The sequence below is a fragment of the Rhincodon typus genome, chromosome 32, assembly GCF_021869965.1.
Source record: "Rhincodon typus isolate 14 chromosome 32, sRhiTyp1.1, whole genome shotgun sequence".
Lineage (NCBI taxonomy): Eukaryota > Metazoa > Chordata > Chondrichthyes > Orectolobiformes > Rhincodontidae > Rhincodon > Rhincodon typus.
Window position 1 is genome coordinate 710,592 of NC_063363.1, and position 22,637 is coordinate 733,228.

At 42.7% G+C, this 22,637-nt stretch overlaps 1 protein-coding gene across 3 annotated transcripts in view; it reads right to left on the minus strand.

Annotated features, from left to right (window-relative positions):
- Positions 1 to 22,237, minus strand: part of LOC109922634 (cell surface glycoprotein MUC18) — a 166,501-nt gene extending 144,264 nt beyond the window's left edge. For all 3 annotated transcript variants that reach the window (XM_020522691.2, XM_020522679.2, XM_020522685.2), the window contains exon 1: positions 22,138 to 22,237. In XM_020522691.2, the coding sequence (XP_020378280.1) occupies positions 22,138 to 22,210 (73 nt within the window). In that variant the 5' untranslated portion in view covers positions 22,211 to 22,237. The remainder of the gene's footprint in view (positions 1 to 22,137) is intronic.
- Between the last annotated feature and the right edge of the window lie 400 nt (positions 22,238 to 22,637).

The window sequence follows — 22,637 nt, forward strand, 5'->3', positions numbered from 1 at the left end:
AGTAGCTGTTCCTTGAACAAGCTCCACATTTCAATTGTGCCCAGCCCCTGCAGTTTCCTTCTCCATCCCATGCATCCTAAATCTTGCCTCATCGCCTCATAGTTGCCTTTCCCCCAGCTATAACTCTTGCCCTGCTTTATATACCGATCCCTTTCCATCGTTAAAGTAAACGTAACCGAATTGTGGTCACTATTACCAAAGTGCTCTCCTACCTCCAAATCTAACACCTGGCCTGGTTCATTACCCAGTACCAAATCCAATGTGGCCTCGCCTCTTGTTGGCCTATCTACATACTGTGTCAGGAAACCCTCCTGCACACATTGGACAAAAACTGACCCATCTGAAGTACTTGAACTATAGCGTTTCCAGTCAATATTTGGAAAGTTAAAGTCCCCCATAACAACTACCCTGTTACTTTCACTCCTATCCAGAATCATCTTTGCAATCTTTTCCTCCACATCTCTGGAACTTTTCGGAGGCCTGTAGAAAACTCCCAACAGGGTGACCTCTCCTTTCATGGTTCTAACCTCAGCCCATACTACCTCAGTAGACAAGTCCTCATCAAACATCCTTTCTGCCACCATAATACTGTCCTTGACTAACAATGCCACACCTCCCCCTCCTTGACCACCTTCCCTGATCTTACTGAAACATCTAAACCCCGGAACCTGCAACAACCATTCCTGTCCCTGCTCTATCCATGTCTCCGAAATGGCCACAACATCGAAGTCCCAGGTACCAACCCATGCTGCAAGTTCACCCACCTTATTCCGGATGCTCCTGGCGTTGAAGTAGGCACACTTCAAACCACCTTCCTGCCTGCCGGTACACTCCTGCGACCTTGAAACCTTATTCATGACCTCACTACTCTCAACCTCCTGTACACTGGAGCTACAATTCAGGTTCCCATCCCCCTGTTGAATTAGTTTAAACCCTCCCAAAGAGCATTAGCAAATTTCCCCCCCAGGATATTGGTACCCCTCTGGTTCAGGTGTAGACCATCCCGTTTGTAGAGGTCCCACCTACCCCAGAATGAGCCCCAATTATCCAGGTATCTGAATCCCTCCCTCCTGCACCATCCCTGTAGGCACGTGTTCAACTGCTCTCTCTCCCTATTCCTCGCCTCGCTAGCACGTGGCACGGGTAACAAACCAGAGATAACAACTCTGTTTGTTCTAGCTCTAAGCTTCCACCCTAGCTCCTTGAATTTCTGCCTTACGTCCCCATCCCTTTTCCTACCTATGTCGTTGGTGCCTATGTGGACCACGACTTGGGGCTGCTCCCCCTCCCTCTTAAGGATCCCGAAAACATGATCCGAGACATCACGGACCCTGACACCTGGGAGGCAACACACCAACCGCGAGTCTCTCTCGTTCCCACAGAATCTCCTATCTGTCCCCCTAACTATGGAGTCCCCAATGACTAATGCTCTCCTCCTCTCCCCCCTTCCCTTCTGAGCAACAGGGACAGACTCTGTGCCAGAGACCTGTACCCCATGGCTTACCCCTGGTAAGTTGTCCCCCCCAACAGTATCCAAAACGGTATACTTGTTTTTGAGGGGAATGGCCACAGGGGATCCCTGCACTGTCTGCCTGTTCCCTTTCCGTCCCCTGACTGTAACCCATCTACTTTTTTCTTGTACCTGAGGTGTGACTACCTCCCCGTAACTCCTCTCAATTACCCCCTCAGCCTCCCGAATGATCCGAAGTTCATCCAGCTCCAGCTCCAGTTCCCTAACACGGTTTCCGAGGAGCTGGAGTTGGGTGCACTTCCTGCAGATAGCTGGAGTTGGGTGCACTTCCCGCAGATATGGACTTTAGTAAGGCATTTGATAAGGTACCTCATGAGAGGCAGGTACAGAAGGTAGAGTCTCATGGGATCCGGGGTAAGCTGGCTAGAAGGATAAAAAACTGACTTGGCTATAGCAGACAGAGGAGTGATGAAATGGTACTTTTCAGAAGAATGGAGATCAGTAACTAGTGGTGCTCCTCAGGACTGGGACTTTTGGTGTCTGTAATACATAAAAATAAATGATCTGGAAGAAAACACCCAAGGTTCTAACCTAAACCTGAGGATTGTACTCGAATGATATTACAACACAGATTAAAAATACAATGTAATACTACACTGTAGAGAGACGACCAACAGGTGAACTATTCCATCAGAGGGCCAGTACATAATTGAGACCAAAAGCCTCCTTCTGTAATTCTGCATATTCACCAGAGATTGGAAACTACAGTTTTACAAAGATTAAGAATTAATAGAATTAATTCAAGGCTAAGAATAGAAATCTTAACATGATGAACAGTTTTGATAGACTCCTATGGCTGTGAATGGCTTCACCAGGTTCAGCTGAGCAACACAGTTGTTTGTTATACTCCAAAATAGAACTTTACTAAAACAGAATTCAAGTCAAGTGCACACTTTTATTTGAGAGTTTTAGTTTAGTTAGCCAAGCTCCATAAAATTCACACCATTGATTACTAACTCCCCATTTTAACACAAACAATTCAAATCCAATTAGCTATTAATTAATATATCCATCTGCTGATCCCTCATTCCCTTCAGTATCAGACATTTCTTCAGACCATCTAACATTGCCCGAGTTAAATGTAGAAACATACAGCTAGGTGGAGTTATTTTAGTCCAACAAATATTTTTAATTTCTGGATTCAAATGCTATAGGCTAAAAAAAATGTGAAAATACAATACATTTTAGTCAATTGATACAACACTTGCTTGCTTATCTTTACCCTCCTCAGTACCCAAGGTCCCAGACACAGCTTCCAGGTGAAGCAGCAATTTACTTGCATTTCATTCAATCTAGTCTATTGTACTCACTGCAGTCTCCACACTGGGGAGATGAAATGCAGACTGTATGATCACTTTATGGAACATCAACTTTCTACCTGTAAAAATGACGCCAAATTTCCAGTTGCCTGCCACTTTAAAACACTGAGATAACAAGGTGTAGAGCTGGATGAACACAGCAGGCCAAGCAGCATCAGAGGAGCAGGAAGGCCGATGTTTCGGGCCTAGACCCTTCTTCAGAAATGGGGGAGGGGAAGGGGGTTCTGAAAATAAATAGGGAGAGAGGGGGAGGCGGATAGAAGACGGATAGAGGAGAAGATAGGAGGAGAGGAGACAGGCTGGTCAAAGAGGCGGGGATGGAGCCAGTAAAGGTGGGTGTAGGTAGGGAGTTAGGGAGGAGATAAGTCAGTCCAGGGAGGACGGACAGGTCAAGGGGGCGGGATGAGGTTAGTCGGTAGGAGATGGGGTGGGGCTTCGGGTGGGAGGAGGGGATAGGTGGGAGGAAGGACAGGTTAGGGAGGCGGGGACGAGCTGGGCTGGCTTTGGGATGCGGTAGGGGGAGGGGAGATTTTGAAGCTTGTGAAGTCCACATTGATACCATTGGGCTGCAGGGTTCCCAAGCGGAATATGAGTTGGTGTTCCTGCAACCTTCGGGTGGCATCGTTGTGGCACTGCAGGGGGCCCAGGATGGACATGTCGTCTGAGGAATGGGAGGGGAGTTGAAATGGTTCGTGACTGGGAGGTGCAGTTGTTTATTGCGAACCGAGCGTAGGTGTTCTGCAAAGGGGTCCCCAAGCCTCCGCTTAGTTTCCCCGATCTAGAGGAGGCCACAATGGGTACAACGGATGCAGTATACCACATTAGCAGATGTGCAGGTGAACATCTGCTTGATGTGGAAAGTCTTCTTGGGGCCTGGGATGGGGGTGAGGGAGGAGGTGTAGGGGCAGGTGTAGCACTTCCTTCGGTTGCAGGGAAAAGTGCCGGGTGTGGTGGGGCTGGAGGCCCCTCCTCCCACCTCAAGCCGCACCCCCATCTTCTACCTACTAACCTCATCCCGCCCCCTTGACCTGTCCATCCTCCCTGGACTGACCTATCTCCTCCCTAACTCCCCACCTACACTCACCTTTACTGGCTCCATCCCCGCCTCTTTGACCGGTCTGTCTCCTCTCCACCTATCTTCTCCCCTATCCATCTTCTATCCGCCTCCCCCTCTCTCCCTATTTACTTCAGAATCCCCTTCCCCTCCCCCATTTCTGATGAAGGGTCTAGGCCCGAAACGTCAGCCTTCCTGCTCCTATGATGCTGCTTGGCCTGCTGTGTTCATCCAGCTCTACACCTGGTTATCTCAGATTTTCCAGCACCTGCAGTTCCTGCTATCTCTGATACAACTTTAAAACACCATCGTGTTCCCACGCCAACATTTCTGTCTCGGACCTGCTGCACTGCTCCAAAGCTCAACATAAGCTGGAGAAACAACACCTCATCTTCTGCCTAGGTACCTTACAGCCTTCAGGACTTAACATCAATTTAACAATTTCAGATCGTGAGCATCTCCTTCCTTATTGCCTCCCTCCACAACCCCAAGTTCTATCATGAACTTTGCTGCTTTCAGCACAGCCAACCAATTCTCAATTACTCATAATCCCCATTATTACTTACCTAGCTCCTATTCTTCCCTGATCTACTAACGACAATCTCTTTGCATACCCTTTTTTCCTCTCTCTCTGATCTCCCTCTCCACCTACCTGCTCACTTCTTTTCCGCCATGCCCCATCATCAGCATAAATACAGGGTACTACATTTTCCTAGCTGTTTCTAGTTCTGAAGAAGGGTCACAGGACTTGAAACATTAACTCTATTTTCTCTCCGTAGATGCTGCTAGACATGCCGAGTTTTTCCAGCAATTTCTGTTTTGGTTTGTATTTATGTAGGCAGTTCAGTTCATTTTCTAGTCAATGGTAACCCCCAGGATGTTGACAGTGGATTCGTGATGATAATGTCATTGAATGTCAATTGGCGAAGGTCGATTCTCTTTTGGAGATGGTCATTGCCTGGCACTTGTGCGGTGTAAATATTACTTGCCACATCAGCCCAAATCTGCATATTGCCCACGTTTTGCTGTCTTTGGACATGAAATGCTTCAGTACCTACAGAATCGTGAGTGGTGCTAAATATTGTACAATCATCAGCAAACATCACAACCTTTGACCTTGTGGTGATAGGATTGTCATTGATGAGCAGTTAAAGCCGGCTGGGCACTGGACATTACCCCAAGGAACTCCTGCAGATATGTCCTAGAGCTAACTGTCCTCCAACTATCACAACCAACTTCTTTCTTTGTGGCAGGTATGAGTCTAACCAGCAGAGAATTTGCCCCCTCCTGGATTCCTACTGATTCCAAAACTTGCTGGGGCCACATCGAGTCAAATCTGGCCTTGACGTCAAGGACAATCACTCTGCCCTCATCACTGGAATTCACCTCGTTTGTTAATGTTTGAACCAAGGCTGTAATGAAGTCAGGAGCTGAGTGGCCCTGGCAGAACTCAAATGGGGCATCACTGAGCAGGTTATTGCTGAGCAGGTGCTACTTGATAGCACTACTGATGACACCTTCCATCACCTTACTGATGATCGAGAGTAGACTGATGAGGTGGTGATGGGCCAGGTTGGATTTGTCCTGCTTTTCATATACAGAAAATACCTGGGCAATTTTCCACATTGTCGGGTAGATGCCAGTGTTGTAGCTGTACAGGAACAACTTGGCTCGAGGTGCAAGTTCTGGAGCACAAGTCTTCAGTACTATTGCCGGAATGTTGTCAGGGCCCATAGCTGTTGCAGTATCCAGTGTCTCCAACCATTTCTTGATAGAGTGGAGTGAACTGAATTACCTGAAGACTGATATCGGAGATGTGGCAGACCTCTGGAGAAGGCCAAGTTGGTTCATTCACTCGGCACATCTGGCCAAAGATTATTGTGCCATCATGATGTGCTTGGATGCAAGATGTCTAAATCTTCCTCTAAAGAGATGGTATACGAAATTCAGACATTAAAAGAAGCGAATCTCAATTTCACAGTAGTTCAATTTGTTACCAAGTTGGATGCCAAGCATGGATATTAGTTGTTTTGCTTCCAGAAAAATACTTTCAAGTCTGTGAGTCAGTCAGGATGTGTTCCAGCAGCAGCATGTGGACTGAACTACAGAGAGTATTCCTGGATGTGTCTGTATTGCTGATGATGTTGCAGTGATGAGCAATACCAAAAGTACAGCGTGACTGAAATTACACTCACCGACTGCAGCAGCATGTTATGAAGGGTGTTTCTTCAACTGCAGGGGTGCATGTGAACATAGTTTATTTTAATATTCACTCATAGGATATGGACTTTACGGGCTGGCCAATACACCAGGATAGCTTGGCGGATTTCCTTCCCTGAAGGACATTCGTGAGCCAGATGGGGTTTTCCAACAATTGTCAATTGTTTCATGGTCATCAGTAGATTCTTAACTCCAGACATTGTGTTTTATTATATCAAATTTCACCATTTGATTCATCCCAATCCAGGCAACCATGAAGATGTGTGACACATGCCTACTCCCCAGGACAAAAAAGACCTGCAGAAATGTCTTAGAAATAGCAGGAAAGTTGACGTTTTGGGTTGGGACCCTTCTTCAGAAAATTTTCCCGACTCGAAACATCAACTTCCCTGCTCCTCTGATGGTGCCTGGCCTGCTGCGCTCCTCCAGCTCCACACTGTGTTATTGAAGAAATGTCTTGGACATTTTAACTTCCTTGCAGCAAACATACCAAACCTTTGTGACAATGCATTATCATGATGACAACATTTAAAGAAAAATATCCTACATGAATGGTAAGAGGACCAGCAACATATGTTTCAAACAATCAATTAAGCATCAACAGAAACTTGTATCCCACAGTACCATGGCCCAAGGAAGACAATGATCGCAGAAGTCAATGCATCTGTGAAAGGGATAAAGTGCACATCATGTGAGGTGGAAAACAATTACATTTGTATCCAATTTGGATCCGATTTAAGTGCAATCCAATTATTCCAACATCGAATTTGAAGTACTTAGTCCAGCATCAAGTGCCAGAAGATTCCATACATCTTGCTCAGTAAGCAACTCACAAACCATTGGAAATTATCTGGTGCAAATGCCTGACAAAACGCACTACCTCAATCACAAGTACTTTTATAAGAAGTCAAGGGTTACAACTTCTGCTACAAATCTGGTAACAAAAATGCTTAGCTCAAACTGAGCAAATTACCAAATAAAAATACAAAAATGCCATAACTTACAAGCAGATATTATGGCATCAATATGGAAGATTACAATATATGGCATGACCCTTAGGCACATTGATATGCAGAAGGATTTTGGGATGCAGGTTCATAGCTTCCTTAAAGAGGCAATGCAAGTGGATAAGGTTTTAAAGAAGGTATGCAGCATGCTTGCTTTCATCGGTCGGAGCAATGAATATGAACGTTGGCAAGTCATTTGTAGCTGTATAAAACTTTAGTTAGGTCACACTTGGACTATTGTGTGCAGTTCTGGTCACCACACTGTGGGAAGGAAGTGGAGGCTTGAGAGGATGCAAGAAATTTACGAGTGTGTCTCCTGGATTGGGATATATTAACTAGAAGGAGAAGTTGGACAAACTTGATTGCTTTTGCTAGTGTTAGAGGCTGAGGGAACGAGAAAAATAGGTAAAATTATGAGAGGCACAGATAGGGTGGATAGTCGGAGTCTTTTTTCCAGGTGGAAAAGTCAAATACTGGGGGGCATAGGTTTAAAACGACAGGGATAATCTTGAAAGGAATTGTGTGAGGCAAGTGTTTTTACACAAAAGGTGCTGAGTGCCTGGAATGCATTGCCAAAAGAGGCCATAGATATGATAGCAATGTTTAAATAGGCATTTAGACAGACACAGGAACAGGGAGCGAATAGAGGAATATGGACAATATGCAGGCAGATGGGATTAGTTCAGAATGGCATCCATGGTTGGCACAGACATGATAGGCCAAAGGGCCTGTTCTTATGTTGTATTGTTCTGTATGCTTAATGTCAATTTGGTGTACTCTGGTCGGCATAAATGCAACCAACTTCAGTAAGTAAGAGCTAATGATCCACAACAAAGGCACTATGGAAATTTATCATAGAAGGCTGACCTGACATGATACAAGAAGTGCAATACATTCTGTGGTGCTCTTGGTCACAGATGAACAAGGTAGCTCTAGGAGGATAATTTTTAAAGGGATAACAAAAGCTCGTACCCAAAGCTCTTCGCTAGGACATATTGTCACAGTTATATCAGCCTGGCACAGTATACTGTGTGTTGCCCAGAGATCAACAATGACATTGAGAAGACAGTGAGGATGTGCAAGACAATCCCCAGTCACTATGCACAGTCACACAAATAATCTCTGCACCCTCGTGAGGATCCCTCAGTCCCTTAGGCCAAAATTGCAACAGATTTATTCACCATGCATTAACAACTTTCTCCTAGTCACTATTTTGCTAAATTTCCAATTGTCTAACAGTTAAAGGACACATTAAGTGTGTTCATGACAGACACAATGATTGCAATATTCTGTATAACTGTGAAGATCATTCTGATAATGAGACACAATTTATAACCAAACATTTTAGGAACGTGTGTCAAAGGGGGCATAAACCTATGGTAGCTCACCACATTATCCCAGATCCAGCAGTCTCACTGAGCAAATGGATCAGACATTTAAAAACATTCATTGAGAAATGCAGAACAACAAAACAGAATCTTCCTATTGCGTGTTGCACCTTAGAGCCAACCCTGTGAACAGCATTTGCATTCCAACGCAAATTTTAGAAAAAGTCAGGAATCCCAGGTCCTGCCCTGAATCTGGCATTTCTTATTTTTGTGAGGATGGGATTGGGTGCAAGCTGTAGTTCATGCATGCACAGTTCCCAGAAGCAGACAGTCATTTAAATGATCAGTTATTTCCACTGAAATCTGATTTTGCTGCACTTGGTATCTGAACCCAGAGAATGATTACAGCAGACCTAATTTCTGTACATTTATTTTGGTTAGCTAAGGTTTCCCTTTGGAGAGGGATAGTATGATTTTAGGACACCTTGAGGCTAGTGGTTGTTGTGCACTGTGCACTTTGGATCTCTTAACTATGAAGGCAGTTGTGCATTAAAGGCATTTAACCCATTGAAGCTGTCCAACCTGTTAATAACTGTCAGCCTATCAGGAAGTGTCAACCTGTCAGGAGATGTCAAAATGTGTTTTTATGAATGGCAGTACTTTTCTCAATAGAGTGAGGTCTGCAGTACTGTAATAGAACTACATTCATTCTATATTTGGCATGGTAAGGGAAGAAGGATGGTGCATCCAAGGAGGCAGTAAGTTTGCACAGAAACATGAAGAACTATGGGGATTGATAGTGAGGCAACGTGTGACATGGGATATAAACGGCACATGGGGATGGGTGGAGGGCATTAGGTTGCATGGGTGGGTATGAGGTGTCTGTAGGGGTGGAAAGCAATGAAGGTGTGAGTGGCGACAGTTAGAAGAATGATTTATATTTCTCCCGATTTGGAGCTGTAATGCACCATTTGGATCTGGTCCAAGGGCAGCCTTTGGGAGAGGGAAGGCATTCTTTGGGATTGTGGAAAGGTGTGCCTCCGTAGAAGTTCATTTGGATACCAAAGTTGTGAAGGAACAACCCAAAAGACATAAAATAAAGCTGCGCTGGATATTTTAGAGAGTGCCTGTTCATAAAGTCATTGGATTTGAAATGCATTACTGATTTCCCAAATTATCGTTTCCATAATCGTACACGTATTGTGTGACCATTTTGCTAGACTGCTCCAAGGGCTTACAGAACGAAAACTTGAACACTTAAATTAAATGTTTGTTTTTGTGAGGAATTAATTGAAGCAACTTAACTGTATTCGGTTTTCTTGTACAAACAAGTATGTTTTTACTTCAGTAGTGAGATCATCAACTGTCTTGAGTTATGCTGATGCTGGACAAACGGTGACTTAGCATGGAGAAGGAAGAACAAGGGTGATGGGTGGGGGTATGAGCTGGCATTGGGTTGGTAGAGGGGCTATATAGGACCGGGGAATCAATGGAGCATATGGGGTACAAGGGGTCATGAAGATGGTTAGGTTGGTATGAGGTGGCATCAGGGTATGGGGGGGCCATGGGGGATGCGTAGACAGGCATAAATTGTTTGCATATATTTGGTCTGCAAAACCCACCCATTTCTTACTATTGACATTTACCATTAACAATTATTTTGCATTTTCATCTCTTCTTGACAACCATTAAGACTTGCTTTGTCTTTTGCCCAGAGAACCCTCACCATCTATTCCACATGTTCCTTCCTCCCCATTGTCAAACAGCATAAATACTATTATTTCCAGCTCTCTTCAGTTCTGAAGCAGAGTCATTTTAGACTCAAAAGGTTAGCTCTTTTACTTTGAGCATCGTTTTTATTTCAGCTACCCAACATCCACAGTACTTTTCCTTTTAATTTTGTAGATAATCAATGGTTTGCATAGATGGGTCATGGTGAATGCAGGAGAGAGAGAATGAGAGTAAGTTTTATGTTTTAATATTTTCTTTTAAACTTTGAACAGCGCTGGAGTCTCCAAGCAAGCATTTCATCTCAGCTCACCTTAGGTACCAGCAATCTCCTCTGGTCTTTCCAGCACATCCAGCCCAATTCCAAATCCAGCCTGCAACCCTAGCCAATATAGCAATTGCAGCTAGTAATTTTAAAAGGTCAGTTTTACTGGGCCAGAATTTCTCATTGCCTCTGTGCAACTGACCAAAGAACAAAAATTGTGGCCAGGTTTTCGTATTGCTATGCTGCATGTAAGAGCTAAATCTCTGGTTAAGGCTTATCCTTAAACAGCAGAAATCATGTTTGGATGGCAAATTAGGTTAATCCTGCCATGCTATTGCCTGTCCAAGTTCTCAGAAATATAGGACAAGTTTCTTGAAAACCAAAACAAGAATAAAGATGGTACAAGACCAACTTGCAGCTGTGGAACTTCCTAATTTAACCGTAGGACAGAGACTTTTGGGTGGGAAGTGGAAAGTTCACCATGGCCAAAGGAGGTCAGTATGACACATGCTAAGTCAGCCTGCCTGAAGGATATAGTTAACGCATGATACTCAGAGAACTATGTAATCACAAGAAAGGGCAACTGGTAAATGGGACTGAGTTCAGCTGCATTCCATGATCAACACAATGAAGCCCTTTTCTCAGTAACAAGCTTGGAGCAGAAGCTGCTGTTTGAATGTTCCTTTTCCCCACCCTCCCTGCCGCACTATTTCTGAAACATCTGAAAAACACTCAAAGCTTTATGAAGAGACAGTTTGAAATGTACTATACACATTAAGAAATTGCATTAAAGACAAATAGCTATTGTCAGCTCCAACATTTTAATGGTAATTTCAAGCTTTATTTGTTCCACTTTGTTTTGTTGCTGAAGTAATCATTGATAACATGTCTAGATTGATATGTCAATATTGCAGTTTTCTGACATTTTAATGGAATGCATGATGATAGTGTGTGTCCTACAGTGATGAAGGAAAACAGTCCTACAGCAGCAAAAGAATGCTTTCATGCTAACTTGGAAAACAAATTAAAATATTTTTAAAATGACTTTGAAGTAGATAAAAGCAGTTTCTCTCTCTACAAAACACATCATCGTTTGCTTTCTCAAAGCTTGCCTTTGGTGATAGCCCAAATTGTGTGTGTGTGTGTGTGTGTGTGCGCGCGCGTGTGTATGTGTGTGTGTGCGCGCGCGTGTGTATGTGTGTGTGCGCGCGCGTGTGTATGTGTGTGTGTGCGCGCGCGTGTGTATGTGTGTGTGTGCGCGCGCGCGTGTGTATGTGTGTGTGTGCGTGCGTGTATGTGTGTGCGTGTGCGCGCGTGTATGTGTGTGCGCGTGCGCGCGCGCGTGTATGTGTGTGCGCGCGCGCGTGTATGTGTGTGCGCGCGTGTGTGTGTGTGCGCGTGTGCGTGTGTCTGTGTGCGCGTGTGCGTGTGTCTGTGTGCGCGTGTGCATCTCTCTCTGTGGTATACAGCCATTTTGTGTGTAATAAGTCATGAGTATAGAAGTAATCCAGGCAGACAGTGAGTGGTGAAGAAAAATGCAACAATTCAGTGAGTGAATGAAAAGCTTGGCCTTTCCCCGCCACAAATTTGAAGTTATACCTTTGTGGAGATAATAGTGAAGGGATGTAAATTGTCAGATTTGGGCCATTGCATTGCACGCTGTGTATATGAATGTATACTTTGATCTCACTGCATCCGTTTCAGTTGCAAACATTGTAGAAGTTACTGTATTCATTATGTTTGCCTCTTTCAGAGATGCATACTGCATAGTTGCCCTGTAAAAAACATCATTTTCCTCAGTACCACCACTTCCAATAGGACCTCTGGGCTTTTCAGAAGAGAGCTCTGTGCTGCTGCAATAACATAAGAACATATGAACTAGGAGCAGAAGTAGGCCATTTGGCCCCTCAAGCCAACTCTACCATTGATTCAGATCATGGCTGATGTATTTGTGTGCTGAATTTCACATACTCATCTACCCCCAGTAGCCTTGATCCCTGTTCTGAGGAAGAGTCACTGGATGCAAAATGTTAACTCTGATCTCCCTCCACAGATGCTGCCAGAGCTGCTGAGCTTTTCCAGCAATTTCTGTTTTTGTTCCTGATTTACAACATCCACAGTTTTTTCGGTTTTTAACCTTGATCCCCTGCCTAACAAGAATCTATTTACAATAAAAACCGAAAGAACTGTGGATGCTGTAAATCAGGAACAAGAACAGAAATTGCTGGAAAAGTTCAGCATGTCTGGCAGCATCTGTTAGGAGAAATCAGACAATCTATCTACCCCAGTTTTAACCTCCCCACTTCTGCTGCTTTCTGAGGGAGAGTTATAACCCTCTGGAAGAAAAACAAAATCTCATCTCTGTCCTAAAAGGGCAAGCCCTAATTTCAAACAATGCCCTCTACTTCTGGGCTCACCCGCAATAGGAAATGTCTTTTCCATGTCCATCTTGTCAAGACCATTCAGGATTATGAGCTGTATACTCAGTCTTATAAAATCCAGTGGAAACAAACCCTCTGTCCAACCTTTCCTCATAAGGCAACCTACTCATTCCAGGTATCAATCTCTTGCATCTCCTATGAACCACCTCCAATGCATTTACATCCTTCCTCAAATAAGGAGCACACAGCATTTGAGTTGCAGTCTCACCAAAGCCCTATATAACTCACACTTTCTCATGTCATACTCGGGTTGAATGAGTGGGAAGAAAACCTACCAACCTATATCTCATTCTGTAATATTGTTACGTTTTCTTTACAACATACTTTTCTATTTTTGTGTTATCTCCAAATTTTCATCGAACTCTTGCAATTGTTATAGCTCCAATGTCGATCTTGTCAAGTATCTATGATTGAGGTATCTCCTGAATAGCACACTTGTTTAAATTTGCTGATGTGAGGTGACAAGTGCTTGGTCTACTCAAGTGTTATGTTTTGTCAGTTGTGCTAAGAGCCTTGTACAGCATGTTGACAACTGAAACTAAACTATTACCGCAATTGGAAATTTTAAACAAACATTCATCACCATCTTATACAATTAAAAAAATTAAAACACAGTTTAGGTGGATGCATTTCACTTTTACCTGCCTGTTAAGGATACAAACAGTTAGAGAATTGCTAAAGTTTTTGATGGGCATATTTGAGAATGTTGTGTAATTACACAGTCATAGAGATGTACAGCACGGAAACAGACTCTTCAGTCCAACTCGTCCATACCCAACATATATCCTAAATTAATCCATTCCCATTTGCCAGCATTTGGCCCATATCCCTCTAAACCCTTCCTATTCATATACCCATCCAGATGCCTTTTAAATGTTGTAATTGTACCAGCCTCCACCGCTTCCCCTGGCAGCTCATTCCATACACACACCACACTCCGCGTGAAAATGTCACCTCTTGGATCCATTTTAAATCTCTCCCCTCTCACCTTAAACCTAAGCTCTCTAGTTTTGGACTCCCCCCACCTCAGGTAAAAGACCTTGTCTATTCATCTTATCCATGCTCCTCATGATTTTATAAACCTCTATAAGATCACCCCTCAGCCTCCGACCCTCCAGGGAAAATAGCCCCAGCCTACTCAGCCTCTCCCTATAGCTCAAACCTTCCAACTCCAGCAACATCCTTGTAAATCTTTTCTGTACCTTCTCAAGTTTCACAGCAGCCTTCCTATAGCAGGGAGGCCAGAGCCTTCTGGAAATCTGTTTATTGTCTCCAAAGTGAGCAGCTGGTTTCTTTCTATTCTCTTTTTCAGTTCAAGGCTCTTTAATTTCAGGTTGAATAAACAGTTGGATGGGGATAGTTTAAAGTTTCAGCCCAAGACGTGAAGCAGCATAGACCTCTGCTTGTGCCTGTGAAAACCAAGTTCTCTACTGACAGATCTCTAAAGGTTGATGTTACATTTGTTTTGTTACTTGCAGTATGCTTTTTTTTAAATGCATTAGCAATGAGGAAACTGAGCACTGTGATTCTTGCCTGAGGAATCCTGACAGCGTGTATGTGGAATGGATGTTTCCACTTGTGGGTGAATCTAGAATTAGGAGTCACTGTTTAAAAATAGGGGTCACCCATTCAAGACAAATGAGGACTTTCACTTTTCTCAAAGAGTTGCAAGTCTTTGGAACTCTCTTCCTCAAAAAGGCAGTCGAAGCAGAGTCTTTGAATATTTTTAAACCAGAGGTCAATAGATTCTTGATAACAGGACTGGGTGGAAGTTGTCAACAGTAGGCAGGAATATAGAGAAATCAATCACCCACGATCTTATTGAACGGCACAGCAGAGATGTGGGGCTGAGGAAATATTCCTACTTCCCATTTGAACTCTCATTTTCAGACTTTACCCTCAACTGTCACTGCCTTGAGCTGATGTACAACCGCCTTTCACAAGAAACTTTTTCAATGGCTTTTTAGCAGTCTAAAGCAAATCATTCACCAACTGATGTCAAACAGGTCTTCAGAAAAGTCATTTCCTCAAAGATAATCTGGTTGGTTGGAATAAATTCCCCTAATAAAGTCACCATAGCTTGTTTTTTCACCAGACTAATAAACTAATTATAGTTCACTGCCAACATTTACTCCCATTCTTTAGTCATAGGCTTATAATTGATGAATTTGTAGCTTCTTAGATTTGTTTTTCACATTATTTTGACTGAATATATAAGCGACAATTACCATTCCAACAAGACCTGCCCTGTGCTGAGATACTGTCTCAGGAGGGCCATCACCACTTTAGAAATCCCAGTTCTTCGGTTGAATATCCTTGTTGTTCTTAGGGTGGTTGATAGAATTTCTGGCCACCCCTAAACACAGCATGCTCCCATAGAAATGTAGAAAATAGTGACAGGAGTAAGCCATTCGGCCCTTTGCCTGCTTCACCATTCAATATGATCATGGCTCATTATCGTGTCCGATGGCCTATTCCTGCTTTCACCCAATACCCTTTGATCCCTTTAGCCCTAAGAACCATACCTCCTTCTTGAAAAATTCAATGTTTTGGCCTTAACCACTTCCTGTGGCAGGGAATTCCACAAGCTCACCACTTTCTGGGTGAAAAAATTTCTCATCTCAGTCTTAATGGGCAGACCTCAGGCCCTTAGACTGTTCTGGACTCCCCAACCATTAGAAACATCCTTCCTGCATTTACCCGGACTAGTCTTGTTAGAATTTTATAAGTTTCTACAAAATTCCCCTTCATTCTTCTAAATTCCAATGAATATAGTTCTAACTGATCCAGTCAGTCTCCATACATCAATCTTGCCATCCCAGGAATCAGTCCGGTAAACCTTTACTGCTCTCCCTCGGTAGCAAGACAAGACTCAGATAAGACCAAAGCTAAGCACTACAGCCATTCAGATAACAATCTGCTTTTCTAGTTTTTGCTCACATTTACCCACCTTACATTTCATCTATCATGCATTTGTCCACTCACTCAACTTGTTCAAATCACAATGAAGCATCTCTGCTGCATCCTCAAAGTTCACTCTCCCATGCAGCTTTGTCTCATCTGTACTATTGGGAGATAAAATATAGGGGGAGGAAATGGCCTAGTGGTACTGTCACTAGACTATTAATCCAGAAACCCAGCTAATGCTCTGGACACTTGGATTTGAATCCCACCATGGCAGATGGCAAAATTTGAAGTCAATAAAAAGAAATTGCAGAATCAAGAATCTACTGATACTATGAAACCATTGTCAATTGTCATAAAATCCCATCTGGTTCACTAACATCATTCAGGGAAAAAAAATCTGCCATCCTCACCTAGTCTGGCCTACGTAAGACTCCAGTCCCACAACAATGTGGTTGACTATCAACTGCCTTCTGGACAATTAGGGATGGGCAATGAATGCTGGCCCAGCCAGCAACACCCCCAACCTGTGAATGAATTTAAAAAAAATTTAGGTCCCACGTCTAAGTCATTAATATGTATTATGAATAATTGGGGTTCAATCACTGATCCCTATGGTATCGCACCAGTCACTGCCTGCTGTTTATTTCCTGTCAGCCAGTTCCATATCCATGTCAGTACACTTCCCCTAATCCCACGTACTTTAATTTTACATGCTAATCTCTTAAATGGGACCTTACTGGAATGCCTTCTGAAAGTCCAAATAAACCATATCCATTGGTTCCCCTAACTAATTCTACTTGTTACATTCTTGAAAAATTCTAATGGATTTGTCAAGCATGATCTCCATTTTGTAAATCCACGCTGACTGTCGAATCCCGTTACTGCTTTCCAAATGGAGATTCCTGCTATGGCTGTAATCATGCCAGAGGTAGTGGAGTCCTTAATAGCATCAGGAACTACATCTCTGCAGTCATCAGAGACCTAGGCAAATAATTCCCAAAAGCATTAATCTATTTGCAGAAAACCAAAAGAACTGTCAATGCTGGAAATCAGAAACAAAAAACAAAAACAGAAACAGAAATTGGTGAAAAAGCTGAGCAGGCCTGGCTACATCCATGGAAGAAATCAGAATTAACGTTTCTGATCCAGTGACCCTTCTTCAGAACTGACCTCCTGAAATGCATCACCTCACACTTATCGAGATTAAACTCCATCTGCCATTTCTCCGCCCAACGTTCCAACTGATCTATACGCTGACGTACGCTTTGACAATTTTCCTGACTGTCTATAGGTCTGCCAATTTTCATTTCGTCTGCAAATTTAAAATCAGACCACCTACATTTTCATCCAACTCATTTATATAAATTACAAACAGAGGTTCCAATACTGATCCTTGTGGAACACTGCTGGTCACTGACCTCCTGTCAGGAAAACATCCCTCCACAACTACCCGCTGTCTTCTATGACAAAGCCAATTTCGTATCCAACTTAACAACTCACTATGGATCCTATGCAACTTAATCTTCTGGGCCAACCTACCACGGGTGACCTTGTCAAATGCTTTTCTAAAGTCCATACAGACAACATCCACTGCTCAACCCTTATCAATCATCTTTGTCACTTCCTAGAAAAACTCAATTAATTTGTGAGACAAGACCTGTACCAAATAAAGCAAAGCTAACTACCCTTAATAAGTCAATTATTTTCCAAATGCGAGTAAATCCTGTTCCCTAAGAATCTGCACTAATAATTTCCCTACAACTCATGCAATGTCAGTTTTCATCATAGTCACCATCAACAAAGGCAGCAAACATTCTGACAAGTAGTAATTGTTACTAAGCCTTCAATAGACAAACAGAATCTTCCAAACCATGGAGTTTCTTTGGTCTATAATCAAATTTACAATCCTCATAGTTGCTGTCAGATCTAATGCCATATCATTTCTCTGTAGGGCTTTATGAATTTTTTTTGCTTCTGACAGTGAAAGTGAAATTTCCAGAAAAAAAAAAATCAGCAGCATTGTAACGTAAATAACAGTGGCCAAGATAATAAATCACACGGGTTTAAACATGTTAGAGATATTTTACAGGGGAGCAGCAGCGCGCCAAATCTCCACTTGTATATGCCTTATATGCTAAACTTTCTGCAGACTTTGGTTTTGTAATGTCACTACCTGTCACAAAAGAATTATAATTACTATCACACATGATACAAATTCACAAGATAGATATATGATTGAAATTGGGCAAATATCAACATTTGCATCTGAATGAAGACTTCAACTGATCACATCGCCTTTGTGCTCTTGGTCCAAATTAATTTGTATTAGGATTAAAAACAGAAGTTACCAGACAAATCCAACATGTCAGTCAATCAACATCCAAGAAAGGCATTAATAATGGTTAAGATAGACTATCCTTAGAAATGTAGAAGCCCCTTTTTGAGGTCAAACAGATCAGAACAAGCCAAAAACATCCAGGGTACAAGAGATGGAGGTCAATAGTTCAAAATTACTGTCTTCTTTAATTAAAGAACTGTTAAAATATTTTAAAATACTGAAATATTTAAATTTTAAACATTTTATGGTTTTTATTTCTGATTTCCATCATTTTCAATTTTCCACACATTTTAACTGTTAGAATGTTAAATGTCTGAAGACTTGTTGTAGAATCAGTACTGATCACTATTCTGGTATATTCTGTTTATTTATATGTACTCTCTATACTTGTTCAGTCTCTAAATTCACAAAAGAATTTATGATGTTCTTGCTTTGCTGAGATTTTTGAGTAGTTTTTTTTTGAAAAGCGATGTTAATCAAGGGAGACTGGGTGGTGCAGTATAATTGCCCTTTCACCTTTAGCACCTGGGCTTGAATCGAGCTCAGACAGATGGAATGGGTCTCAAAGCTCATTGCAAATGTAGTACAAGAAAGTTTCCATCGAGTTCTTAATACAGACTGACCCAATGGCAGTAAAATGTTAGCAATTTGTATTAAACTAGTGTGTCTTATATGGCATGGTTTAAGGTAAATCAGAGAATGTGCTGATCCATGAGGATAAAGACATCCACAAGTCTAGATCCTCAGAGTATTCAGTTGCTAAAATGCAGCTGTACATAAGTCATCTGTCATTCCTTTCAAGACAGAAGATTTAATCACTATAAACATTAGCAGTTCCAAATTCCACCTATTCAAATTCTGGCACACCACTTTGACATGGAGGGTTAATAGGGGAAATGCAATATTTATTATACATTCTAGTTGACAAGAGTTTTGAGTCACCGCATGGTGTGGCACTTACACGTGCACATGGCCAGGTTGATGGGCAGGAGGAGGAATAGAAAGGTAGAGGTGGTTCAGTCCTGGGGGCTTATATCGTTAACGTGCTGGCTTAGTAGAAGAACAATTTTCCTTCTCAGTTTTTGTGAATTCAATCTGTAACCTTAAGATTTAAATTCAAATTGTGCATATACAGATTTGTGCCACAATAATGGTCCCTTGGAATTAAAGGGACATCGCTTCCATTCCATAGTGGAAGCACTGAGAAAAGATGAACAATTGTTTCTTGTACTTGAAGAGGGTGACTTCACTTGCAGCAAATGTCATAAGGGACCCAAAACATTAACTCTGATTCTCTCTATACAGATGCTGCCAGATGCTGAGAAAGCACTTTGTTTTAAAATTCAGAGGTCTGAATTTTAGGACCTGTTCTGAAGAAGGGTCACTGGATCCGAAATGTTAACTCTGCTTTCTGTCTACGGATGTTGCCGGGCCTGCTGAGATTTCCCAGCAATTTCTGTTTTTGTTTCTGATTTTGAACATCCACAGTTCTTTGCTTTTTTATGCCCTAAAAAGTTTGGCCCGGCCTGATTTTCATGTACTTTAAGCACACCTTACGGTGAGATGACGAAGCAACTTCAATGTTATTTGGAAAATACCCACATGGTGGCTCAGTGGTTAGCACTGCTGCCTCACAGCACCAGGGACCTGGGTTTGATTCCACCCTCGGGCAACTGTCTGTGTGGAGTTTGCACATTCTCCCCGTGTCTGCATGGGTTTCCTCCAGGCACTCCGGTTTCCTCCCACAGTCCAAAGATGTGCAGGTTAGGTGGATTGGCCGTGCTAAATTGCTCAGTGTCCAGGGATGTGCAGACTAGGAGGATTGGCCATTGAAATGTAGGGTTACAGGGATAGGGTAGCGGGGTGGAATGCTCTTCAGCGGGTCGGTGTGGATTTGATGGGCTGAATGGCCTGCTTCTACACTGTAGGGATCCAATTCAGTTCTTTGAGGTATGCTCATACCATCTTCTCAACAGGCAGATGATAACATGGGCTCGGGGGAAAGAAATTACTTTCTTCTAAACGAGTTCAACGCAGATAACCAAATTTGGAAACCACATAAAAGGGGAAAATCAGGGCAAATTGATCCTTCAGTGTTGGCTATATTTAACGTGGGAGCTGGAAATGCTTCAAGTTTTCCTGAAGAAGTCAAACATGTCCAACTCATGCAAAACCCTGGCTTGTGACTGATCAAGGTGGAGATGCTCAATCTGAGAGGCACCAAACACTTTGACAAGTTTTATCAAGAACATGCAGGAGGTGAAGTCAAGCTCTCAGAAAAAAAATCACAAACTTCCCAGTAGCCCATCTGCAGCCCCCCCTCCCCAATGTGGTAAGATCAGCAAATCACACATTGTAGTTATCTGCCATCTCAGGACCTACTGCACCAGTGTGGAAGCAAATCATTCTTGATCCCAAGGGGCTGCCTAAGATGATGAGCTGGTACAGCAGTTAGAAAAAAGAAAGATGAAGCTGAAGTTTAAAGATAAAACAGATAGAAATAAAGACGTCACAACTGACAAAGGAGGAGAAAAGTGGGAACTGGAGGAAGAAAAAAAAAGTGTATGAGAAAAATGATAAACATTAAATAAGAATGTTAATATGAGGAACCTCAGAGTGATCAAGTCTTTTAACCTGGGGTGGGACCAAACAGCTTCCTACCTCCAACTAAGAGACTCAGTTGCTTGTCGAAACAAGAAGATGTGGTTTATTTTACATAATCACCATCTAGTTCTAATTTCACAATAATTGAATAAGAGGAACGGATTAGTTGATAAAAATTCAAGTTTATACTGTTGAAAGTCTTGGTGAACAAGGACTAGAGAGATGCTGTGTTTAACATAGTCCACCAAACTGATCATCATTTCCAGGGAGTGGCTGCCATCAACATCAGGCACTCCAAATTCAAAAACACTGAGACACCAGATACAGGAAAGCAAATAAAATTAATTACATAGTGAATACAATGCAACAGTAAACTTTAATTTGACTTTTAGTTCAATTTCTACAATAGCAGTACACTCAACAGACAACAGCTCAAGCACATCTGATTTGCAAATTCTCCTCCGTTCCTTTAAAAGCCGACTTTTAAATTGCGTTTCACACTTTTATATTAAAACCACGAATATTTAAAGGAAAATGTGCAAGCTAATGCACATTTATAATGCTTAAGTGAAATGTATATGAACACTTCATTTAATGTGTACATAGTGTATCAAGAGAAACATAGACAATCTCAGGTGCGTGAATCAGTAACTTGGGTCTGGCGACTACCACTAAAAGCTGTTCCAAATGATTGCAGCTACCCCTCCTATGTCGCTAGTCGTTGCTGTCTTTACTCCTTTTTAGTTTGCCGGCTTCACTTCATCGTTTTACTCCATTACTTCGCCATACTTTTATTTTCTACCTTTTTTTTCCCAGTTGCGCATGTCTTCTGGTTTTCCTCTCCTTCGCCTTTCCCGGTCACACTCCTGTTCTCGTCTCTTTTTGGCTTATCAATCACTCACACTTTCTGTCTCAGGCTGTCCGCGGGCTCCTCGCAAACACAACTCAAACAGCCGAACTTTCCGATGTAATCTTCAGCTCCCAGGTTAGTTTTCCTGCAGCAACATGGGTGCTGCGATTCGCGGGACTGACTTTAACCAGCTCCCCGGCTGGAGGAGCCCCTTCCCCAGCACCAAAAACCTCTCACCCATCATTGCTAAAACGTCAGAGAACACTCCATTAATTTACAATAGCAGATGGATGATGACAAGGATGTTTTCTTTTTTAAAAAAGCTAAATCGCTCTCTTCAGAAAACCACGTGAAAACAGAAATTCCCCAAAAATTCCACAAATTCCTGCAATTTTTTCCCTGCCGATTCAGTTGCTGCTTTGAGTTGATTTCAGTGAGATCATGTAAGCGGTTATCGGTAATTACCTGGGGAGGGGGGGAAGAGTGCAGCCCCCCACAGCCGCACAGCCCTGGAGCGGGCTGACACGAAACACGGCATTTCTTACCTGGGATGGTGAGAGTGAGAACCAGCAGGGTGAAGCAGAGGCTCCCCCTTCCCGGTATACTTGCTGAACACATGTTTCCACCTAGAGACTCCGGAGAAGAATGAGCAGCGGCTCAGGAGAGAAGGCGGCGAGAGGGACTGATAAATCGCCAAGTCCCACCCACAGCAGAGGGATCAGCCCCCTCAGAACACAACTAACAAAGCTAATGTATGAGTACAACACGAAAGGAATATTGCACTGTATCCATAAAGCGCGATACGGAAAGTAGAATGCAGCATTAAAGTAAAATGAGCAAAGCGGACAGAACAAATAGACTGAAAACAAGAAATGCTGGAGATCACAGCGGGTCAGAGAGAGCAAGCTAACGTTACGAATCTAGATAACTCTTCATCAGAGCTGACTTGAAGTGTGGAGGGTACAGCATTTATGCAGTGGGAAGGAATGGAGTATAGAGTGCTGGGCGAGAAAGGATGTTGATTGTTCAGATTAAGTGAATGGAA